This window comes from Cebus imitator, unplaced genomic scaffold, assembly GCF_001604975.1.
Source record: "Cebus imitator isolate Cc_AM_T3 unplaced genomic scaffold, Cebus_imitator-1.0 Scaffold11, whole genome shotgun sequence".
Classification (NCBI taxonomy): domain Eukaryota; kingdom Metazoa; phylum Chordata; class Mammalia; order Primates; family Cebidae; genus Cebus; species Cebus imitator.
In genome coordinates this window covers 11,093,775-11,117,433 of record NW_016107326.1, presented here as the reverse complement: position 1 = coordinate 11,117,433, position 23,659 = coordinate 11,093,775, and the positions used below count along the sequence as shown (strand labels likewise).

The 23,659-nt window shown below is 36.9% G+C and overlaps 1 protein-coding gene across 1 annotated transcript in view; it reads right to left on the bottom strand.

Moving 5' to 3' along the window:
* Positions 1–23,659, bottom strand: part of ROS1 (ROS proto-oncogene 1, receptor tyrosine kinase) — a 148,916-nt gene that overhangs the window by 65,434 nt on the left and 59,823 nt on the right. Inside the window, exons 19-27 of the mRNA XM_037727542.1 lie at positions 16,929–17,143; positions 16,442–16,602; positions 15,921–16,065; positions 13,471–13,733; positions 10,889–10,952; positions 10,333–10,535; positions 8,327–8,532; positions 7,164–7,450; positions 3,901–4,080 (exon numbers count right to left, since the gene is read on the bottom strand). Coding sequence (XP_037583470.1) covers positions 3,901–4,080; positions 7,164–7,450; positions 8,327–8,532; positions 10,333–10,535; positions 10,889–10,952; positions 13,471–13,733; positions 15,921–16,065; positions 16,442–16,602; positions 16,929–17,143 — 1,724 coding nt within the window. The remainder of the gene's footprint in view (positions 1–3,900; positions 4,081–7,163; positions 7,451–8,326; positions 8,533–10,332; positions 10,536–10,888; positions 10,953–13,470; positions 13,734–15,920; positions 16,066–16,441; positions 16,603–16,928; positions 17,144–23,659) is intronic.

The following is a 23,659-nucleotide window of genomic DNA, read 5'->3' as shown; positions in this document are numbered from 1 at the left end:
CGAAGTTCTCGTGTTGTGTTTTTCAACTCCATCAATTCACTTATATTCCTTTCTATTTTGTCCATTCTCATTAGCATTTCATCAAATCTTTTTTCAACGTTCTTAGTTTCTTTGCATTGGGTTAGAACATGTTCTTTTAGTTCACAGAAGTTTCTTACTACCCACCTTCTGAAGTCTGATTCTGTCATTTCATCACACTCGTTCTCCATCCAACCGTGTTCCCTTGCTGGTGAGGAGTTGTGATCCCTTTTAGGAGGAGATGTGTTCTGGTTTCGGGTGTTTTCACCCTTTTTGTGCTGGTTTCTTCCCATCTTTATGGATTTATCCACCTGTCATCTTTGTAGTTGCTGGCTTTCAGATTGGGTCTCTGAGTGGACGTTCTGTTTGTTGATGATGAGGTTATTTCTGTTTCTTGGATTTCCTTCTGACAGTCTGGCCCCTCTGCTGTAGGTCTGCTGAGGTCCACTCCAGGCCCTGCTTGCCAGGGGATCAATTGCAGCAGCTGCAGAACAGTAAGGGTTGTTACCAGCTTTCTTCTTCTGCTATCTTTGTCCCAGAAGGATACCTGCTAGGTGTCAGTCTGATCTCTCCTTTATGAGGTGGCTCTTTGGATATACAGGGGTCAGGGAGCTGCTTGAGGAGATGGCCTCTTTTTTATAGGAGCTCAAATGCTGAGCTGTGAGCTCCGTTGTTCATTCAGAGCTGCTGGGCAGGTACGTTTAGGTCTGCTGCAGCAGAACTCATAAACTGCTTTTTGTTCCCAGGTGCTCTCTCCCAGGGATTTAGGGCTTTATTTATGAGTTTCCGTTATACTGCTGCCTTCTTTTTTTTCCTTCAGAGCTACCCTGCCCAGCAAGGAGGCAGCCTAGTCACTGACTGCCTGTAGAGGCTTTGCTGAGCTGTTGTGGGCTCCTCCCAGCTGCCGAGTGAACTTCCCTGCAGTCCTGTTTATATGGGTGTAGTTAGAACTGCCTCAGCAAGGGTGGCCCACCACTTTTAAGGCAGAGTCTCTCTGTAGTGGCGGGTTGCCTTGGCAACAGCGGGCTGTCTCAGCATTGGCTGACTACCTCCCTAGCAGCGGGCTGCCTTGGTAATGGCAGACACCCCTCCCCCTCAGAGCTGGACGGTCCCGGGTTCAGCTGTGCTTGCTGTGAAACTCTCAATCCAGAGAGTTTCTGATTGCTGTTCTTTTGTAGGGGTAGGACCAGCCGAAGCCTGATCGCCTGGCTCCCTGCCTCAGAGCCTTTTTTAAGTTGGTGTTCCAGTCGCCTGTTGAAGAGGCGCCGGGGTCTGTTTGTTTTCCCCTGCGGCCACTCACTGCGCTGGCTTAAACAGCGGCACTGAGATTTGTGGCACCTTTTTTTTTTTTTATTCTCCTGGAATCTACTGTCCTGGTTCCCTGCTCAGTCCCCTTTTTAAACAGACGAATGGGCGACTTCCTGTGGCTCCAATCGCCAGCCAAAAGGGCACCCAGACCGGTGTATTTTGTACGGAGAACCGCTTCTCCAGGGCGCCAACAAAGCAGCCACGGGGGGCAAAGCAGCGACGCCGGCCGAAACAGCCGCGCTGGTGACCATGGAGCTCCTCTGCCTGGGAATTGCCTAGTCTGTGGGCAATAAAAATGTGGCGTCCACTCATCCTCTGTGCTTTCACTGGGAGCTGCAATCCTGAGCTGTTCCTAAACAGCCATCTTGGATCCAGAACCTTCCCCATAGTTCTTGAATATTCTGTTCTGTTTTTTTTTTCCTTTTTATTTTATTTATTTATTTATTTTGCTTTATGATTTTGGAGGTTTCTATTGAGATATTTTCAAGCTCAGAGATTCTTTCCTCAGCCACATCTAGTCTACTATTAAGCCCATCACACGTTCTTCGTGTGTTACAGTGTTTTTATCTCTAGCATTATTTTTCCTCAAACATCTGTATCTTTGCTCACATTGACCATCTGTTCTTGCATACTGACTACATTATCCATTAGAACGCCTAGCATATTAATCATAGTTGTTTCAATTTATCAGTCTAATAATTCTAACATCCTTGCCATATTTAAATCTGATTTTGATAGTTCCTCTGTCTCTTTGATCTGTGTTTTCTGCCTTTTAGTATGCCTGTAATTTTTTTTAATAGCTGAATATGATGCACTCCTGGATGAAAGAAACTGCTGTAAATAGGCCTTTAGTCACGTGGTGGTAAGATGTAAGGCGAGGGGAGGCATTTTATAGTCTTACATTGGATCTCAGTCTTTAAGTGGGTCTTTGCTTTGCTTTTCAACTGTGAACTTTACAGGTTATTTTCAGTCCTCCCACCCTACTTAGGTGGGACAGGATGGCTGGAGTGGGCTGGAGTTGGGCACTTCTTTTTGCCCAGGTCAATTAAGCCCTGATAAAACCCAAGCAGGCCCAGCTGTGGTTAGTATATCTTGAATGCAGACTTTGTTAAGAAGAACAGAATGTTCTGGTCCCTTTCAATTGTTCCTTTTTCCCACCCTGCTGCGGGAAGCACAAGGGGATTTTCTAAGAAAAAAAAAACAGTTAAAGCTCCTGGAGGTAAAACATAAAAGTGTGAAGCCTCCCACCCCCACCCTATGGCTGGATCCCCCTCAAGTCTCTGATTCTCAGAGTTACCCACACTGAGCCTCAAGCAATTCATCAATTACAGTTTAGATTTTTCTCCTGCTAAAACTGCTTTTTTTTGTTTTGTTTTTTCTACTGCTAAAACTGCTCATGGGTTTTTGCTCTGGTAAGTTGTAATTCTCTGTATTTACCAATCTGTCTTCCCAATACTGGGGACAGCAGTTTCCTCTGTGACCTCACTTCTCTTGTGGATCCAAGAAGAGCTGTTAAGTTTTCAATTTGCTCAGCCTTTGACCTGCTTTTGGGTGGAGTGGCAATTTCTAAGCTTCTTATATGCTGAGGCAGAAACCAGAGGCCACGTGAACTTTCAAAATCCCTTAAACTTCTCCAAGTGAAAAATAAATTATTTTACAAAAATACAAAGTAGTCTTTATTTATACATTTTTACATTTTTCAATTTACATATTTTATAACTGAAAACATTTAAATGAAGGGAGTTTATGTCATTCATTTCTGTCCCTCTCTAGAGGAGAGTTATACTTAGTTTAGAATGGTATTTGTACGTTAGTGGCAAAGAGAGCCTTGACAAGAGACCAATGAGGCCATGCAATACAGGTTTTGTTTTTGTTTACATGGTTTTTAGATTTCAACAAGGTTTTATTATGACTGTCAGTAGAAAATATATAGTCAGTTCTGCTATAATATGATACATGCTTTTCTAGGAATCATTGCAGTATACAAATCACACAGTAAAATTCAGTTTATGGGAAAAGTAGGATGAGGGGCATAACACTAAAAAACATCAGTGACACTTTTTTAAAAAAGATAAAAACAATAAAAATGGTAGCACAGGCTTATTCATGTTAAATGGTACCACATATTATAATAGTATATATTAATGCTTAATGTTTTGATACATAATACTGCATAATAATAACATAAGTATGACCCATTACCTTGAAAACGAGGTTGTATGCAATGCTTTTTGACACCATTGGGAGGCCTAAAATATGGTCAAAGGAGAAATGAGAGAAAGAAGAGAAATTATGGGACTGAGAAGAGAAAGAGGACAGGCAAGAGAGAACAACAGGACGCAGGTTTCCCATGTCTAAAGTTGCCCACCACAGCCCAAGCTGCGTTTACACATAGAGGTAATTTGTGATCCAGGGCAAACAGCAATCAGAGTGCACACTAAAGACTGGCAGTTTGGAGCAAGGATGAGAGCACAACAGAGGGGCTAAAGGGACAGCCTTGGAGAAGAAGACGTCATGAGAATTTTCCGACCCTAAATTGGGAGAACAAGCTGATTACGAATGTGACTTTATTACCTGGAAAAGGTTGCATTATTGAACTGTAGGCCAAGATATGCTTACTCCTTAAGGCGTTCACCTGGGAGACGATGGCCCCATTTCCCTTCTTTGCTTGATAAATTTGTGTGTTGTCCTTTGCTGTGATGATCCAATATACAAAATCTCCATCCACAGTTAAGCTAATAAGTGTTTTACCTGCTGTAAAAACATAAGGAATATAAAGAACAAAATAAATATCTTACATTTTTACTCTAAAGAATATATAAAATTCTTTTTCTATATTGTAACTCCTAAATTTTGAATTTATTATTTTAATATATAAAAAAAACTTTCTTTAATGTCATTTGGCTAAGGGTTTTAGGGGTGTTCTCTAATTTTACCACCATATCAAGCCAATCAGGTAACTACTATTTTTACCAACCTCATTTTGTGGAAAGGCAAACTGAGGTTTAAAGGAGTTAAGTAAGTTTCATATCAACTCTGTAAATGAATTCATGAAAGGGATCTGGCTTAATAATAATGAATGTGGAAAAGACTGTGGTCTTTCAATGGCAGGTATCCTAAAGATCTGATACCACTTTTGGCTGCAACAAAAAGAAGACCGCCATAGCCAGAGTCTCCCTTCACTGATCAGAACACATCGAGAGTGCATGTCTTTAGGGGGGCAATATTTAAGAGGATATTAACCAGCTGGAATGAAATTACAGGTGGGAGACTAGGGCAAAGATCAAGATGCCACGTTGCCTGGGGAGTAATTGTAGATACTTAAATTTTTCCTCCAAAGAAAATGCTTGGTTCCAGCATGGTGTCTCATGCCTATAACCCCAGCATTTTGGGAGGTCAAGGCAGGCGGGTCACTTGAGCCCAGGAGTTCAAGACTGGCAGCATAGCAAGACCCTGTCTCTACAAAAAAATACTAAAATTTGCCAGGCATGGTGGTGTGCAGCTATAGCCCCAGCTACTTGGGAGGCGGAAGCAAGTTGATCACTTGAGCCTAGGAGAATGAGGCTGCAGTGAGCCATGATTGCACCACTGCACTCCAGCCTAGGCAACAGAGTGAGACTCTCTCTCAAAAAAAAAAAAAAAATGCTTACAATAAGCTATGACGGTTATCACTACATAGTTGAATGGCTATCATGTAGAAAGTGATTAAATTATTCTTTGTAAATTTAGAGGTCAGAACCAAGACTAATGAATGGGAGAAACAAAGAGAAGACTGACTAAATATAAGGAAAAAATCTAATATTCAGAATTGTCCAAAAATGTAGACAGACTTCCTTATAAATTACCAGGGTTTTTTAAAGAAACAGGTGTTTATGCAGGATTATTTTTAAAGAAAAGATTTCTTCCAACATCGTAACATCTAAATGATCTCTAAAATCTTTCTAATTTTCTAATTTTAGGATTTTAATTACAGGTTTATGAAAAACTGACCAGTTTTATACATATATAATGGTCCACTAGATAATTCTTGTGTCTCGTGTATTAAATACTAAAGAAAAAATTATTCCGACACTTGTTAAAATGGTAAGAAAGACTTTAGTCAAGACAAGTGCAATAGCACAGTAGGAAAGATAAACAGTGCAATGTAACAAAGACAGTTGGGGTTTTTATAGCCAAAAAATTGAGTGAGGAAGTCGGTGGGTGGAAAGATAGTAAGAGATAACATCAAGGATAAGGCAATCCTTGTTAAATTATCCTAACAGGATTCCTGCTAAAGACAGGCCAAGAACCTATACACAATTCTTACTTAAGTCAGACCAATGCCCATCAAGGGTGGGAGATGAAGAACTTGATCAGATATCAGTGGTGGGGGGGGTTCTCTCTAAACTGACTTTGTAGGATTTTTGATAAAACTGAAGTCAGGAAGGATAGACACAGGAAGACCAAGGTTGAGGCCTAGTCAAGAGGAGGACTCAGAAGAGCATAACTAAAGTTTGATCAAGGAAAGGGTCTTTGTCACAGGTTTAACAGAAGCAAGTAATATACCTAAGAAGGAATCACTCAAAACATTACCTCTATCATTAAAAATCCATTTAGAGTACCTAGGAATTGTTTCTAAAAGGGCTTGGTTGACACGTCAACAAAACCTATGTGCAATTATAACACATACATACATATTTGCAATTTCAAAACTTCACTGTAAAATCCAGCAATGACCAATAGAACTTTTAGTGATCATAGAAATGTTTTATACTACATTGTCCAATACAGTGGCCATTAGCTATTTGTGGCTTTTGAACAATTGAAATGTAGCTAGTGTGACTGAGAGATTAAACACTTAATTTTATTTAATTTTAATTTTTTTTTTGAGACAGAGTCTTACTCTGTCACCAGGCTTGAGTGGAGTGGCACCATCTTGGCTCACTGCAACCTCCACTTCCTGGCTTCAAATGAGTCTTCCTGCCTCAGCCTCCTGAGTAGCTGGGATTACAGGTATGCACCACCAAGCTCAGCTAATTTTTGTATGTGTAGTAGAGATGGGGTTTCACCATGTTGGCCAGGTTGGTCTCCAACTCCTGACCTTAAGTGATCCACCCGCCTCTGCCTACTGAAATGCTGGGATTATAGGCATGAGCCATGGTACCCGGCCTTAATTTCAATTAATTTAAACTTAAATAACCACATATGGCTAGTGATTACCATACTGGGCAATGAGGAGTTGACTATTAAGAGTATATGGAGTATTTAGAGTGTATTTTTTTCTGTTGAATAACTCCTAGTTAGGAGACTTCCAAATTGTACTTGACTTTAGAATGTTTATTCTACAATCATTTGAATTTCAACAAATAGACCCAAGTATTGAATCAGTCATGTTGAAATGGGATCACAAAGTGGAAACAATTTAGGATAGCGGGAAGATCATGCATGTTGTGATTAGACCTAGTTTCAACTTCTTCACTAATTGTGGCCCTCAGGAAAAGTTACCTTACTTTTCTCAGACTTTGTTTCCTCATCTGTAAAATGAAGATATTAGTACCTACTTCACTGAGGCATTATGAAAATTAAATAAAATAATGCATTTAGTACATGCTAAGCATATACAGTTAAGCCCATTAAATTGTAGCTCTACTATTAACCACAATTTTTAAAATATGGATTTAGAAAATTATGTGAATGCCTACATACAATTTTCCTGAAAACAACTTGATTTAAATTCTACAAGAACACTTGGAATGGTGCACAGCAAATGTCATGTGTATATTCTTTGGAGTATATGGAGAATGCAAGCCCTTTTTAAATGTGATTGAAGGGGCTGCACACATACATCAGCATCTTACCGAGCATAGCAGGTACCGTGATAACTCTCCAACACTGACATCCCTCCAAATCCGCTGCCCAAATCTCTTGTGCTTTGGCAAAGTATATCAGTGGTTTCTCTAAGTTAGAGGTATCAATAGCCATTGCTCCACTTAACTCAAATTCAGTCACATTGCAAGAACATTGATTCCTTTTGCTTTGTTGGTTTGTAGCTGTGGGTTGCAGAATTCGGTGCAAGGTATGATTGATAACACTGTAGTAGAACATCTGATAGCCAAAATCGGAAACTTCTGTCCAATACAAGCGACTGTAGGGGAAAAAAAAAGTCCCTCCAACTTAATGAGTAAAATACATCATTTCAAATATTGGTTTCTAATGCAGATCAACCATTCCTAATGACTGTGAGGGACAAGCGGAGCCTTTAGAGGAAGCATGATCAAGTGTCCAGTAACTTTTTCTGAGATGAAAGAAGTCACAAGAAGTCTAACTTGTAGCATTTCCAGTGATTTCTCAATAAATGTGTTTACAACTAAAGTCTTGGAATATAATAACCTTAGGTGCTATATTAAAAGGCTGAAATATAAAACATATTTGCATAATTTTCATCAATGTCCATCTCTATTCCCCTCCTCTCAGGTTTGTTTCTGCTTCTTAATTCTAATTAATGATCTAGTTTCAAAATAACCTATTCCCATGCTTATGGTACAAACAAAAATGTATCTTTCCAGCCTGGGAAATTGCTACTTAGGTGCTGAAAGGAGACTTTAAAGCTCACCTTATGAGGATATTAGTTAAACTAATATGGATGATCACAGAATAATTTTTGCTGTACAAAACATGCTGCCCATCTGTTCCTGCTCATCGCTTGCCACCGTCTCAATCCTCTTCTTGTCCTTACCAACAGATGATATTATTGCATTCCCTAGCATAAAAATCTGCTATTGTTTCCTGATGGTAATTAGCCTAAATTTGTTAGTCAAATTGTCAGTATGCATTAAGTTTACATATTTGTGGTTGTGGCTCCTAATTTACATGCAGAATTACTTACTTTAATATAGTGAACCCAGAGCCCTAAGCATCTTATCTTCTCATAATTGTCCTCTACTATTAAACCAAAGACACTACATTAAATATGTCTATATCTATTTCATCACAATATAAAAAGATACTTGCATTTACATACCTTAACAGAGGATACACAGAAAAAGAAATTATTGTTGAATTCCTATTGCAAATCTTCACCTCTCTGAGGTATTTTACCTTGTCTTCAAGATCAACATCAAATATTTGCATTCCATTTTGTGATTCTTTCAGTGCAAAATAGAGGTGCCTTGAAATCCAGTCAATTGTAATAACTGTGATTTCAGAAATCAGTGAATCTCGAAAAAGCTTAACAATAGGTAGAGAACACAGCCAAGAAGAGAGTGGTTATTTTTATTTGAAAACTTTTCTAAAATCACCCATATCACTTGTTTATTGTACTTCTCATTTGTAATCCCGAACCTCAGCAATCTGGATAGTGTGCCATTGTAACATGTGCCTTTTTCTCACATTTTTCCTAAATGATTTCCACTACCATGGCTTTAACTGCAATCTACAAACAAGTGCCACAAATTTATATCTTCAGACAAGATCTTTAATGAGTTACTGATTCAAATATCAGACTGTCTACTGAACATCTCCACATAAATGATCCCAGGAAACAGACTTCATTACCCACCCCAAAAATCTCCTTTTTCTCCTGCATTTTATATTTTTATGGATTTTCAACACCCACCCAAAGCTAATCCTGACAAATATGGTTCCTCCTTGAATTCTTCTTTTCATTACTTCCCATAGTAAACTAGTCTCTCTCTCTCTCTCTTTTTTTTTTTTTTTTTTTGAGACAGAGTCAGGCTCTGTCACCGAGGCTAGAGTGCAGTGGCACAATCTTGGCTCACTGCAACCTTCATCTCCTGGGTTCAAACGATTCTCCTGTCTCAGCTTTGCAAGTAGCTGGGACTACAGGCGCACACCACCACATCCAGCTAATTTTTGTATTTTTAGTAGAGACAGGGTTTCACCATGTTGGCCAGGCTGGTCTTTAATTCCTGGCCTCCAGAGAGCCCCCTACCTTGGCCTCCCAGTGTTGGGATTATAGGCGTGAGTCACTGCACCCAGTTCGAACTAGTCCCATTATAAATGTCCAAATTGTCATCTCCTTTCTCACCTCATGCTCATCCCCTCACTCAGACCCATAACATATTCTACCTGGATTCCTGTGACAGCCCCCTAATTGTCTCAGACTTAACCTTCTCCAAGTCACAGACAGGCCTTTCTAAAACACAACTTGACCATCTTAATGACCCACTAAATATCTTCCCTGGCTTGCTGTTGGCTTCTAGAATGACACCTACTCTTTAGCACAGTAAAGCAGGTCCATTATGTTCAGGCTCCCCGCTACCTCTCCAGCTTTCCCATTTTCCTTTCACTCCACTCTCATCCAAATACTCCATGGCTCTTTGTTTTCCTGTCTTTGTACCTGCCTTGCCTTCACCTGGCTCATCTTTGTTTCCAAGATGTTTTTCCACTCTGTCACCACCATGCCAACCTATACTACATGTTCATTCTCTGTGATTCCACCACAACCTGTTCTCAGCACAGCAATTATCCTAGTCTGTCTTTGCTCTCAGTTAACATTTAGTGAATGCCTACCACATGCCAGGCACTGTGCTAAATGCATTACATGGATTATCCTACTAAATCTTCATAGGAATCCCATGATGAGGTATTACTTAACCATACAGATTAAATAACTTTCCAGTGATCATAAATCCAGTAAGTAGTAGAGCCCAAATTGAATTCTAGGTAGTCAAATCCTAAAACTCACTTCCTTAATCACTAGGCAATACCGCCTTCCTAGTGTTAGACTACTACTAGTCTGGGTTTATTAAGAGCAAAGTCTATAAAATTTCACTTCTAATATCTCAGGCTCTAACACAGCATCCTAAACCCAATAGCTATTTGCTGAGTGTTGAATGACATTTCCCCAAAATGTACTCTGTATTCACTTGTGGCTAACCGATTATACAGTAGCTGTCCTTTTCATTCTAATCTTAATGACTAAACCATTTTCCACTCATTTTAATTACAGAGTAGTGTCATGTGCAAAAACTTCCTTTATTTCAAAAGAATTATTTAGTAAAATACCTCAGAGCTAGAACGATTGTGCAAGTTCAGAAGAAAGAGTGAGTCCCCTTCAGCATAATATCCCATCTCATTATCAGCTGTGTAGCCCATAGCACTGATAACTCTTTCTGCTGAAAACATCCACACAACTTGATTTTGATCCATATCTAAAAAAACTATCTTGTTATCAAGAAGAGTTATGAGGTAAGGAAATGGTTTGATTTCTGAAAACAAAAAACATGTAGATAAGATACATGAGAAAGTTAACTTTAGTTTAGCAAAGTCTCTTGATTTAATATCAGGCAGTATTGAAGTCCTTGGGCTCCCTTTGGTTCCTTTAATACATCTGTCACAGTGATGACCTTCCAGGCTCTCTACCCCTAGGTTTGTTTAAACATATTTGGTGATGTTTTGGGGTCAAAAATATGTTTTTGATCTAAAATTTAGCTCAGAGACAGTGTTCATATCCCTAAAGATACCAATGGGCAAACACACACACAGACACACACACACACACACACACACACACACACACGCCTCTAAATTACTATTTGCATAGATTTTATAAAACAAATACCTGATGTCGTAGACTTTAAAATATCAGAAAATGGTCCTGGCCCTTTAGATGTAAAGGCCTGAACCTAAAGAAAAGAAAACAAAAACTGCATTCAATAGTGTTCTCAGTGGCAACATGTAAGTTCTATGACGGAGAGATTACTAAATGTTGCTGATTACTCCTGATACACAACATTAATAATTTTTAATAGTTATTTACATTAATATACAGCAATATAAATCATTAAGGAAAAATATTGCTCTATATTTATGTTGATAGATTTTTTTTATCTATAAAAGTGCAAGAATTGAAACAAATCTGTCTTGCAAGAAAACTAATTTCCAAAAAATGTCTGGGAATTAAAAGTACAGCAAGGATGGTGATGAATGTTTAATTAATTCAATTGTGATAATCATTACACAATATACATTTATCAACTCATGTTGTACAGCTTGAATACATACAATATTGGTGGGAGTGAAAATTAGTTCAAACATAGTGGAATACAGTGTGGCAATTCCTCAAGGATCTAGAAATAGAAATTCCATTTGACTTAGCAATCCCATTACTGGGTATATACCCAAAGGATTATAAATCATTCTATGATAAAGACACATGCACACGTACGTTCAATTGAAGCGCTCTTTACAATAGCAAAGACCTGGAACCAACCCAAATACCCATCAACGATAGACTGGATAAAGAAAATGTGGCACACATACACCCTGGAATAGTATGCAGCCATAAAAAATGACGAGTTCATGTTCTTTGCAGGGACATGGATGAATCTGGAAACCATCATTCTCAGCAAACTGACACAAGAACAGAAAACCAAACACCAAATGTTCTCACTCATAGGTGGGTGTTGAACAATGAGAACACATGGACACAGGGAGGGAAACATCATACACTAGGGTTTGTTGGGGGATGTGGGGCTAGGGGAGGGACAGCAGGGGTGAGGAGGTAGGGGAGGGATAACATTGGGAGAAATGCCTGATACAGGTGATGGGGGGAATGGAGGCAGCAAGCCACCATGGCATGTGTGTACCTGTGTAACAATTCTGCAAGTTCTGCACGTGTACTTCAGAATTTAAAGTATAATAAAAAATTGTCAATTACATATTTTTAAATACAATAAGGTTATTTTCAAAATTAATTTATGTAGAACATTTAACAGAAATAAAACTGCACAAATTATGATAAACTTCCATTTTTCTTCAATTCAAGAAGCTTTAAAAACCTAATTTACCACACTTTTTAAAAAGAGTAATTTTTGGAAATAAGTAAATCTTACATTTGAAAATGATTGTGCATTTCAAACCAGTTTCACATACATTGTCTCTTTCAATCCTCACAACTACTAAGAGTAGAAACTGGACCAGGATACTAATTAAGGTAAGTAACTCATCCACAATGACATATGTAGAAATCGGCAAGTCTTCGGAGGTCTGTATACATTTTTCCCATTGAACCATGCCATATCCTAACAGTAAAGTTTATTTTTACTTTTTTAGATATTTTCTTTTACATAATAAATTATTTTCATTTCCAAACCTTGCATAAGTACATTAGCCTGCAAAGAAAATTGATATCTATAACAGTGAATTCAAAATATAAAGCCTCAAGTGCTTTATCAACAAAACATTGTATTTTTTTATTATATTCTTAGTATTAAACACATTTTACTATACTTTATATATTATTATCCATGTATGATTCATAATGGTGCATATATATATATATAATAGTCTTCACTTTTGTACGGAACTGTGTTAAGTGAAACTCATACATATCCACATATATCACTTTGCATGGTTCCATGGTGACCAAAATTTGAAATTATATATATCTAGAAAGGCACACTTAACCAGAATATTTATTTTACCAAAAAACTCCTAATTTTTACCAAATAGGAATATGTATTATCTTTAACTTTCATGTATAACTTATTTGATTGGTATATGTAGACTTAACAAATCATCAAAATAATTATTAAGTTAGAATTTTATGAAATGAAAAACCAAATCCCTAGGCAACTCAAATCTCCAAAACACTCCCTAAGATGTTATATTCCCCCAAAAGAAATGGTGGAAAGCATTATGGCACAGTGTTTTCTAGCCACACAGCTTTGGTATTTGACTGATACACTCAAGGACTTGACTTTTCCTTTACAGTATGAGGATCAAATGAGATAATGAATACAAAAGTACCTACTGTGGTGCATGGCCTATAGTGATCTTACTGATAAATAATGGTTTATGAAAATAACAAGTGTACCCTAAATGTATGTACAACTACAATATGTATCAATAAAAAATGCAAAATAATGTGTAACATAAAAAAAATAAAATTGTGAAGCAGCTTCAAAAAAAAAAAAAAAGCAAAAAGAAAGAGAATGAGTTACTTTGAATTTGCAAAGTTCTCTGAATGTAAGTTGTGACAATGTCCTTTACCTCGCTCTCTACATTTGCTGCCCACATGACCTCTCTGATCACAGTATACCGAAATTATTGACAGAGTGGCAGAATTCTTAACCTAGTCCTTTAATTATTCTTCTGTTTGCACTATTCAGACCCTCATATCTTCCATTGTCTCTCTCATACCTGGAAGGCAACAAAGCATCCAGGAGTCATGCCTTCAAGTTGAAAAGACATCACTGAGGGAGTGACATTGACAGCAATCCAGTCTTCAAATGTTTTGTTTGTAATACTTTGACTGGATATTTTGTAGAAAATTTCAAATCTTGTTAACACCCCATTTTCATGCCTAGGTTTGTTCCACCTAAATTCCACCACAACTTCATTCTTGTTGCAGCATTTTCCACTTGGTAATATAAATATTCTGGAGTTCTCTGGTGCTGATGGAACTGAAAAGTAGAGGCACAGATAGAGCAGAAAAGAATGTAAGACTGACTTTTACCACTTATATGAGAGTGTAAACAACTTAACAATATTTCTCATTCCAGACAGTTGCAGTATATTTATTACATTCTTAAAGATCTTCAGGAGAGAATATTCCATAGATTTCTTCAGGAACCCATCCTGATAATTTCAGCACATCTGACTGACAGGCAAGACTTCTTATGTTCAAATAAAATCCTTTCTACCGCCACTTAAGCACAAATTTCTTCTCTGTGCCTTGTGTACATGAAAAGTGTCTGGTTTTCCCTATAAAATGCAACATTCACTTTCATCCTGACAGAGTGATTTCAGTGAAGGTGAAAATGTTATCATCGGGATGAACGGCAGTAAGTCCAAACAGCCTTCAGCCAGTTCAGGGTATAAAACACAGCATGCATCAGAGACCTAGGCCCTGTCACTCTGAATTCCATAGGAAGCAGAAAGTTTTAGGGGAGGCGGATAGTACCCCAAGAGTCAGGTTTGGGAGTATTCATTTATTCTAGAGGCAAACCAAGCAATTTGGTATCTCTCAGTCCTTTAATCAAGAGAAATGTCTCTGTCTGATTTCTAAGTCATTCTCTCTGATGGCCCTCTTCTCTCTTAGGACTCCTCCACAAGGGCTTCACTCCCTCCCTCATTCCAATCACATTGCTATTTAATGTTTAACACTCACGCTATTATTCAATCTCCAAGACGTCTTACATTGGGCTTCTCTTCTCACATGGGATACCGCTTCTTGCTCCATCTTTCAGGGTGCACTAAAGTTTCCATTTCCCAAAGGCATCTTATCTCTTAAGAATGCCTGAGGCAGCTTGATATAGGTGAAGGTTTCATAGACTTGTGTACTCTATGCCGCTGCTGCTCAGGTATAACTCTCTAGTATCTATTATCAATTGCTGTGCATGAGTTTATCTCCCCCGTGTTTCATGAGCTCCATTAGAGAAAGCACCTCTTCTTACTCCTTGTTAAATCCTCCCAAATGTAGTATAGAACTGGCATACAGTAAGTGGTTAATAAAGGTTGGTCAATTTGGATAATTTCCTGGCTATATTGTAAATTTCCTGAAGGCAAAGGCCAAATCTTGTCATCCTTTCTTATTGCCCCCAATATCCAGCAGAGAGAGCGCTGTTGACTCTTGCTCCCACCAAATCCCCTGATGGATGCAGTCAAGTCCACTTCCACAGAACAATTCAACCAAGCTGATATCCCAAGGAAATCTCAGGCAGAACATTCCGGGATCCAATGCTAACTGCTCCAGAACCTGCCCAGGCCCCACTATGTCCCTGTTGTGTGATTCGTAGATGAATATTGTTGAAATCATCCTAATAGTAAAAAATGCAATGGTGAATGGATATCTATATTTATCAAGCTCTTACTACCTGCCAAATCCTGTATTAGCTTTACATAAATTAAATAAATCATACTATCATTTACCAACATTTGTAAAAATGACTGAATGGAGATTTGATGAAACTGTAGTGAAAAGTCCAGATTAAGTCCCAGCCCAGCACCTTAGTAACTATTTTATTTAAGCAACTGCTAGGCCTTCATTTTCTTTCTTGCATAAAGATAACAAGACTTTCCCACCCACCTCAGAGCTATGTGAGGATCAAATGAAATTATGTTCTGACACATGGTAGGTATGTAGTAAATATTTAATAATGGAGTGATACATAAAAATGTGCTTTGCACACTTTAAGGTGATATACACATGTAACGATATGGCTAGTATCCTTTTTAAAATATCTTTTCCCCCCAACATTAAATTTAGATATCAGTTATTCACCCACGGAAGATTCAGAGTTACCATCTATGAGAACAGTCTGCCTTCCAAAAAAACTGTCTCTGCCCTTAAATTACCATTTTTTCTTATGAAGGATTTTACAAATTACCTGAAATATGCATCTGCATTTTCTACATCACTACAATCAAATGAAATGGCTGTTAAAAAATCTTTGAACTATTGTTTTTGAATAAATTATGCAGATTTATGTTAATAGAGCTATTCTAATCTCCAAAAAGTCATTGAAAGGATATTGAATCTAAACACATCTAAAAAACTGAAAGTTATTTTTAAGTATCGACTTTCCATTCCAGATCATGAAAAGTGAGATTGTGCTTTTTTAAAAAAGAGAGATTTTTAACCTCTGTACCTGTTTCAGGTGCTCGAAGTGACAGAGATGTTTTGGGGCCCTTTCCCCAATAGGTATAAGGAGTGACAGAAAGATTAAATAAGGCATAGGGTTCCAGTCCTTCCATGGTAAATACAGGTGAAGACTGTTGTTCACTAGTCAAGAACTAAAATATAAACACAAAACATTATTTTCTTAGGGAGAGAATTATAAAATCTTTCATTCCTTATTACATAAAATCTCCAAACTTTGGTTCACATGTAAAATCAAAACTTGCAATTGAGGAAATGCTAAGCTTGGCAAGTTCCATGTTGTACCACACAGACCAGTTAAAGTGTATCCAGCACAGCAGTTAGTACCAAGCGCTCAGAGACTGGCTGTAAACAAGTTTTCTGGGGAATAATCTTAATAACCAAATGCTATGAAAATGACAAAGAAGATGGGCTTGGCTAAGTCAAGATGGTACAGATCAGTGTGGGCAGGGCTGACACAGATGGTACAGTCTATTTGTAAAATGAAAGTTACTAGAACCAACACCATACCTTAGATTGAGCACTAAATTCTACACTGTAGAAAACTACACCCCAGTCTACTGCAGGAGGACCATTCCACCGGATATGAAAACTTGAAGCATTTCCTTCTATCCTAAATGAAGACTCTTGAACAGAATCTGGAATAACCTTAGGAGTAAAGGAAAAGTTCCCTACAGGATGAAAGAAAAAAAAAAATAGAAGAAAAAAAAATGGAGATTGATCAATATAAAAATCATAGAAAATCAATAGAAATTGCTAATAATTAGAACTGAAACAAAATTTTCCTTTAACATACGCTGAAAAAAATTATCTTTTTCTGACTTTTTCAGTCTATAAATTTGTGTTAAGATTAAACTCACTGCAAGCAAACCAAATGAAAGTAAAGCCTTGTTCCTCTTAAAACTTAATTGTTAAGGAAAAAAAAAAAATCCCAACCTAAACATTTATTTAACAGAAGGTATAATGGAGTAGAGTAGGCAGGAATAAAATACTGCACCTGGCAGAGGCTTAAGGGATGTCTGAATAATTGTGAACTGATTAAATTTGGCTGGTTCCAAAACAGAGACACTGGTTCTCTGACCTATTTCCTGAGTTGTGATAATCCTTAAGCCGTTGATCCAGAACAGACGACCACTATAGTACATCAGTGCATTCTGGGAAATTTCAGAAGTACTCCAGGCTGCAAATTCTGTGATGGTGGTATCCTCAGCGCTGTTAAAACATAACACCAATTAGTGTGTGTTTCTGGAGTGGTGGAAGGGCTGGTCCATCCAAGTACTCATGAGAATGTGTGCTTGTGAGTATGTGTGCACATTTGTTTACATTAAATACTTTCTAACAATTACTGTCATTCTTTTTGTTTTGTATTGAGTTTTTATTTCAAATATTTTTAAGTAGTAGACTTAAAGTAAATTTTGTGAGAGCTTTTAGTGTTTCTTTGAGATAGTCTCGTTGTTGCCCAGACTGGAGTACAGTGGCCTGATTTCAACTCACTGCAACCCCTGCCTTCCAGGTTCAAGCGATTCTCCTGCCTCAGCCTCCCAAGTAGCTGGGATTACACACACATGCCACTATGCCTGGCTAATTTTTTGTATTTTTAGTTGAGATGGGGTTTCACCATGCTGGTGCTGTCTTGAACTCCTGACCTCAAGTGATCTGCCCACCTCAGCTTCCCAAAGTGCTGGAATCACAAGCCTGAGCCACTGTACTCCTCTCTGGGGGCTTTTCTTATTAATGTGATGTTGCAATATCAAGAGTGTTTGGATAGGTTGCAGCTTTTTAAAAAATACTTGTGATTTTGGTAATCCTCTACAACAAAGGCACAACCTGGATTCTCATTACTTCATTAGTTGAGAGACTGCATTTTTGGTTTATTCTACGTGCTCCTACAACACCAGCATTAGCATATGAAAGACATGAGGCAAGGTTCTTACAGGACCTGGAAATAAGGTAATCATCCAGAAATGAAACCTGTAAAAACCAATGGCTGAAGTATAAATTTGCCATCTGTACACAAGGTTAAAAGTTAGCCTGTAGACATGAAACAGAAGGGCTTTGGGACCAAGCAATGCAATAAATCATGATGGAAACAGCAAATTAGGATTCAGATACTTGTTTATTTATTTATGTATTTATTTGTTTTTGAGACAGAGTTTTGCTTTTTTGTTGCCCAGGCTGGAGTGCAATGGCGCGATCTCAGCTCACTGCAACCTCTGCCTCTCAGGTTCTAGTGATTCTCCTGCCTCAACCTCCCAAGTAGCTGGGATTACAGGTGTGTGTCCCCACGCCCAGCTAATTTTTGTATTTTTAATAGAGACAGGGTTTCACCAGGTCAGGCTGGTGTTGAACTCCTGACCTGCAGTGATCCACTGGCCTCAGCCTCCCAAAGTGCTGGGATTACAGATGTGAGCCACCGCTCATGGCCAGGATTCAGGTACATGTTACTTTAAAAAGAAAAGCCTACTGCATTGAGGATTTGAAAAAAGGACACACTGAAAGAGCAAGAACTTGCAGGCATTTATCCAGAATTGACAGGAATGACAGTTCTTAAATGTGGTAGCCATAAGGACTCCAGTCCCTAACTAGACACACAGAGTAACTCTGTTGTGAGCTGAGTTCATCATTGCTCTGACACTGCCCTGGGTGGGCATCCTTCCATTCTGTCCAACAATCCTCACTCAGACTCCTTGTTCTTAAAGCAACACCTTACATCTAACTCAGTTCACATGATGCCAAGAAGGCATGGCCTGCATGTCTACATGACTATTCTCATTTCTGAATAAGACTAGGCCCCACTGTGAAGTAATGAATTTGCAGTGTAGGGGATTCTTCAGAAACAAACAGAACTACATGGAACCCCAGCTTAGCCAATTACTAAATGATTGACTTTAGGCAAATAGCCTCTCATCGAACCATCTATAAAATGTGGGTGTAACACTAACAAATCTACATCTGGGTGAAACTTTGGATGAAGCTGAACTCATTTCATCATGGTTTTCTCAAGAAATAAAAAGATGGATTTAAAAAAAATCAATTCCATGACCCCACCACCCCATAATGAACAGCCAGGCATAACAAGATGAATGGGAAAATCAATCCAGAAGGCATGGTCTCTTGAATGGTTTCTCTTCATTGAACCATGTCTTCCTCCTATTCTTGGTTAGTCATCTGATTTACCTGCCATTTATTATTCTAGCCTGCTGAGTCATTCACTTTATACTATTCACAACTGTCATTTCAATGTGCTTATCAGTTTCTATAGTTTGATCAAAATGCTCCATTTCAGACTAGAAAATACAAGTAAAAACTATTGTTTTTGTGTTTAGAGGTTTTTTTTCCCTCTATGGAAGAAAATTTTGCAATTATTTTTCCTTGAAAAATCTGCTTGGTTGTTTCTAAAATTATAACAGTTGTTTGGTAGTCAAAAAAAGCTATCTCAGTTATTCTCAGGATTTTGGAATGATGGTTTAATTTTTTTAGTGATTTCTGTAAATCATTTTAAAATATTCACTTTTCTCTCTTTAGAAAAATATAAATAAAAGTTTTGTTTTGAGAATTTCATGGTGCCTCAAATAGGTTGCTCTTGTATAAACTAAAGGAAATTGATGTACATAGGAGAGGGAAGAGTAGTTTGAAGGGCAATTCAATTACAGTTCTCAAGTTCAGAATATGATGAATGACAGCAATCAGTTTATCTCATCTCTACTGCAAGCTAGAGCTATACTGCTCAGCACAGCAGCAACTAACCACATGTGACTACTGAGCCTTTGCAATGTGGTTAGTATGACCAAGGAACCAAAATTTTAATGTTATTTAATTTTAATTAATTATGTTAAATTTTAAAACTAATATTTGATCCACATGTTATGAATCATGTAAAATATATTAAAATATTTTTTAGTTTTCTATTTTTTTTTTGGAACAGAGTCTAGCTCTGTCACCTAGGTTAGAGTGCAGTAGCCCAATCTCGGCTCACTGCAATCTCCACCTCCTGGTTCAAGAAATTCTCCTGCCTCAGCCTACCAAGTAGCTGGGATTACAGGTGTATGCCACCATGCCCAGCTAATTTTGTATTTTTAGCAGAGATGGGTTTCACCGTGTTAGCTAGGATGACTCTCCTGACCTCATGATCTGCCCACCTCGGCCTCCCAAAGTTCTGGGATTACAGGTGTGAACCACTGCACCCAACCAATATTTTTGAATATTTTAGACCTACTTGAGTATGTAAATCAACTCTTTTGCCTGTAAATTTTATGAAATTTAAATACAGATCAAAGATTTTCAATGAAAACTTAGTGTGCAAATTAAGACATGTTATAAATGTAAAATACAAAGAGGACATCCAAGAATTAATGTGAAAAAGAGAATATAAAATAACAATAATTTTTATTCAGATTGCATGTTGAAGTGATATTTTGATATGTTGTCAAAATATTAAAATACACTATTAAAGTTATGTTTACTAGTTTCTACTTTTTTTAATGAGCCAACTAGAATATTTAAAATTACATATGTGACTTGCATTATATTTGTATTGGACAAAGCTGATCTAAAGTAAAGGTAAGAAATTTTGATTATATGTTACAAAAAACTTTCTGCTTATAAGATGACTCTGGAATCTCAATCTCTATATATAACTCCTTTTTTTTTTTTTCCTGATAGGATTAAAAGGCAAGACTTACTTGGAGGGCAAAAGTACCCACCCTTTCTATCATTTTACTGGGAGCTACTATACTCCACTGTGCATACATACAAGGAAATATTACTAACCTTAAGAGGAGGAAATACATTTTTTAAGAAGGAACTTCATTCCTCTACTTGATATTGAATCTGTGGATGCTTGAGGAGCTAGACTCTTAAAGAAACCAGCTCTTTGGCATATACAGAGAGAATGCAGAGAATGAACTATGATCCTTCACAACACTGTTGCTTTGAACATTGTCTGTTCTCACTTTAGACAGCTTATTTTGGCAATCAGATTGTCAGTACCTTAAGTTCTAAGGAAAGAAATAGTCCATTTTCTCTGATTCAGAGGTAGGAAACTAGCTAGAGCTGTGTACCATAGTTGATGTGAAGTAACTGATCAATCAGATTTGTTGTGTTTATGTGCTTATATGCATTACGTATGTGTGTGTATATATATATATATATATATATGGATATATACACACATATATATCTACATACATCCACATGCATATACATATATACACGTCCATATACACATATGTATGTGTACATCTATATACACATCCATATATATATGAATATGTATATGAATGTATGTGGATATATATAAGGATGCATGTGTATATATAGGTATATATTTATATCTATAGATAGATAGATAGACACATAGCAACACTCCTTTCTCAGAGTCTCCATGACTTGGAGTTTTTCTATTTACCAAAAAAGAGTAAAGCTGATAAATGAATCAGTAAAGTTTCAGGATACAAAATTAATGTACACAAATCAGTAGCACTGCTATACACTAACAGTGACCAAGCTGAAAATCAAATCAATAATTCAACCCCTTTTACAAAAGAAAAAATACTCACAAATATACCTAAGAATATTAAAGACTTCTACAAGGAAAACTACACGATATTGCTGAAAGAAATCATAGATGACACAAATAAATGGAAACACATCCCATGCTGATTGGTGGGTAGAATCAATGTTCTAAAAATGACCATACTGTCAAAAGCAATCTACAAATTCAATGCAATTCCCATTGAAATACCAGCATCATTCTTCATAGAACAAGAAAGAACAATCCTAAAATGTGTGTGAAACCAAAAAAGAGCCCACATAGCCAAAGCAAGACTAAGCAAAAAGAATAACTCTGGAGGAATCACATTACCTAACTTCAAACTGTACTATAAGGCTATAGTCACATACCATACAGTATGGTACTGGTATAAAAATAGGCACATATGTAGAGAACCCAGAAATAAAGCCAATTACTTAAGGCAACTAATCTTCGACAAAGCAAACTAAAACATAATGTAAGGAAAGGATACCTTATTCAACAAATAGTGCTGGGATAGTTTGGCAAGCCACATGCAGAAAATTCTCATCTCTGACCTTATACAAAATTTGCAACTCTCACCTTATACAATAATCAACTCAAGATGGATCAAAGACTTACACCTAAGACCTGAAACCTTAACAATTCTAGAAGATAACATCAAAGAAACCCTTCTAGACATTGGCTTAGGCAAAGACTTCATAACAAAGAACCCAAAAGCAAATGCAACAAAAACAAAGATAAATAGATGGGATTTAATTAAACTAAATGCTTCTGTGCAGCAAAAGAAATAATCAGCAGAGTAAACAGACAACCCACAGAGTGGGAGAAAATATTCACAAACTATACATCTACAAAGGACAAATATCCAGAATCTACAAGGAACTGAAACAAATCGACAAGAAAAAAAACAAACCATCTCATCATAAAGTGAGCTAAGGACATGAATAGACAATTCTCAAAAGAAGTTATACAAATGGCCAACAAACATATGAAAAAAATGCTCAACATCACTAATTATCAGAGAAATGCACATCAAAACCACAATGCAATACCATCTTACTCCTGAAAAAATGGCCATAATCAAAAAATCAAAAAGCAAATAGAGGTTGGCATAGATGTGGTCAAAAGGGAACACTCTGACACTGCAGGTGGGGATGTAAACTAGTACAACCACTACGGAAAACAGTGTGAAAATTCCTTCAAGAACTAAAAATAGATCTACCATTTGATCCAGCAATCATAATAAAATAAAAATAAAATAAAAAGACAATATAATCAAGTATATAGATAGCCAATAACTAAATATAAAGCACCCAAAGACATTAACCAAAAAGAACTATAGACAAATTTACAATCATAGTTGGAGACATACCAAAATTTGTTAAATACAACAAATATAGACCTTAAAAAAAACTCATAGTTTTAAGTGCCAGTGAGTGGAATCATATAAAAACAATGACCTCTGTTTTCACCCTAAAAAGCTAGAAAAAGAACAGAAAATTACATCTAAAATCAATAGAAAAGGAAAAATAATAAAAATAAGATTGGAAATTAATGAAATAAAAAATTGACAAAATAGAAAAAAATCAACAATACCAGAAACAGGTTATTTGAAAAGATGAATAAATCTGATAAACATTTAGCAGGAGTGATCAAGAAAAAAATGTACCAATAGCAGAAGTATAAAAGAATATGACTATAGGTCCTACAGGTATTAAAATGATAATAAGATGACATTATTAAATTTGGCAACTCATACAAAATAACAAATTCTTGAAAACATGAATTACCAAAACTGGAAATAAAAATAAATAGCCTTAATCCTTAAGAGATATTGAATTTGTAATCAAACAATTTTCCACAAAGAAAACTTCAGGTCTAGATGAATTCACTTGTGGATTTTATCAAAACTAAAGAAGAATTAATAGCAATTATATACAAATGCTTTCAAAAAATTGAGAAGAGAATGCTTCCTAAGTCATTTTTAAGACTAACTCTTACTAAAGTATTCTAGAAGAATCTGGTAAGACACATAAATGAAGTTAATAATGTATAAGACACAAAGTCAATATACAAAAAGCAGCTGTATTTTCCCACACTACTAATGAACATTTAGAAAATGGAATTTTTAAAAATAATATATATAAAGCATCAAAAAAATAGATACCTAGACATTAACCTAATAAAATACATGT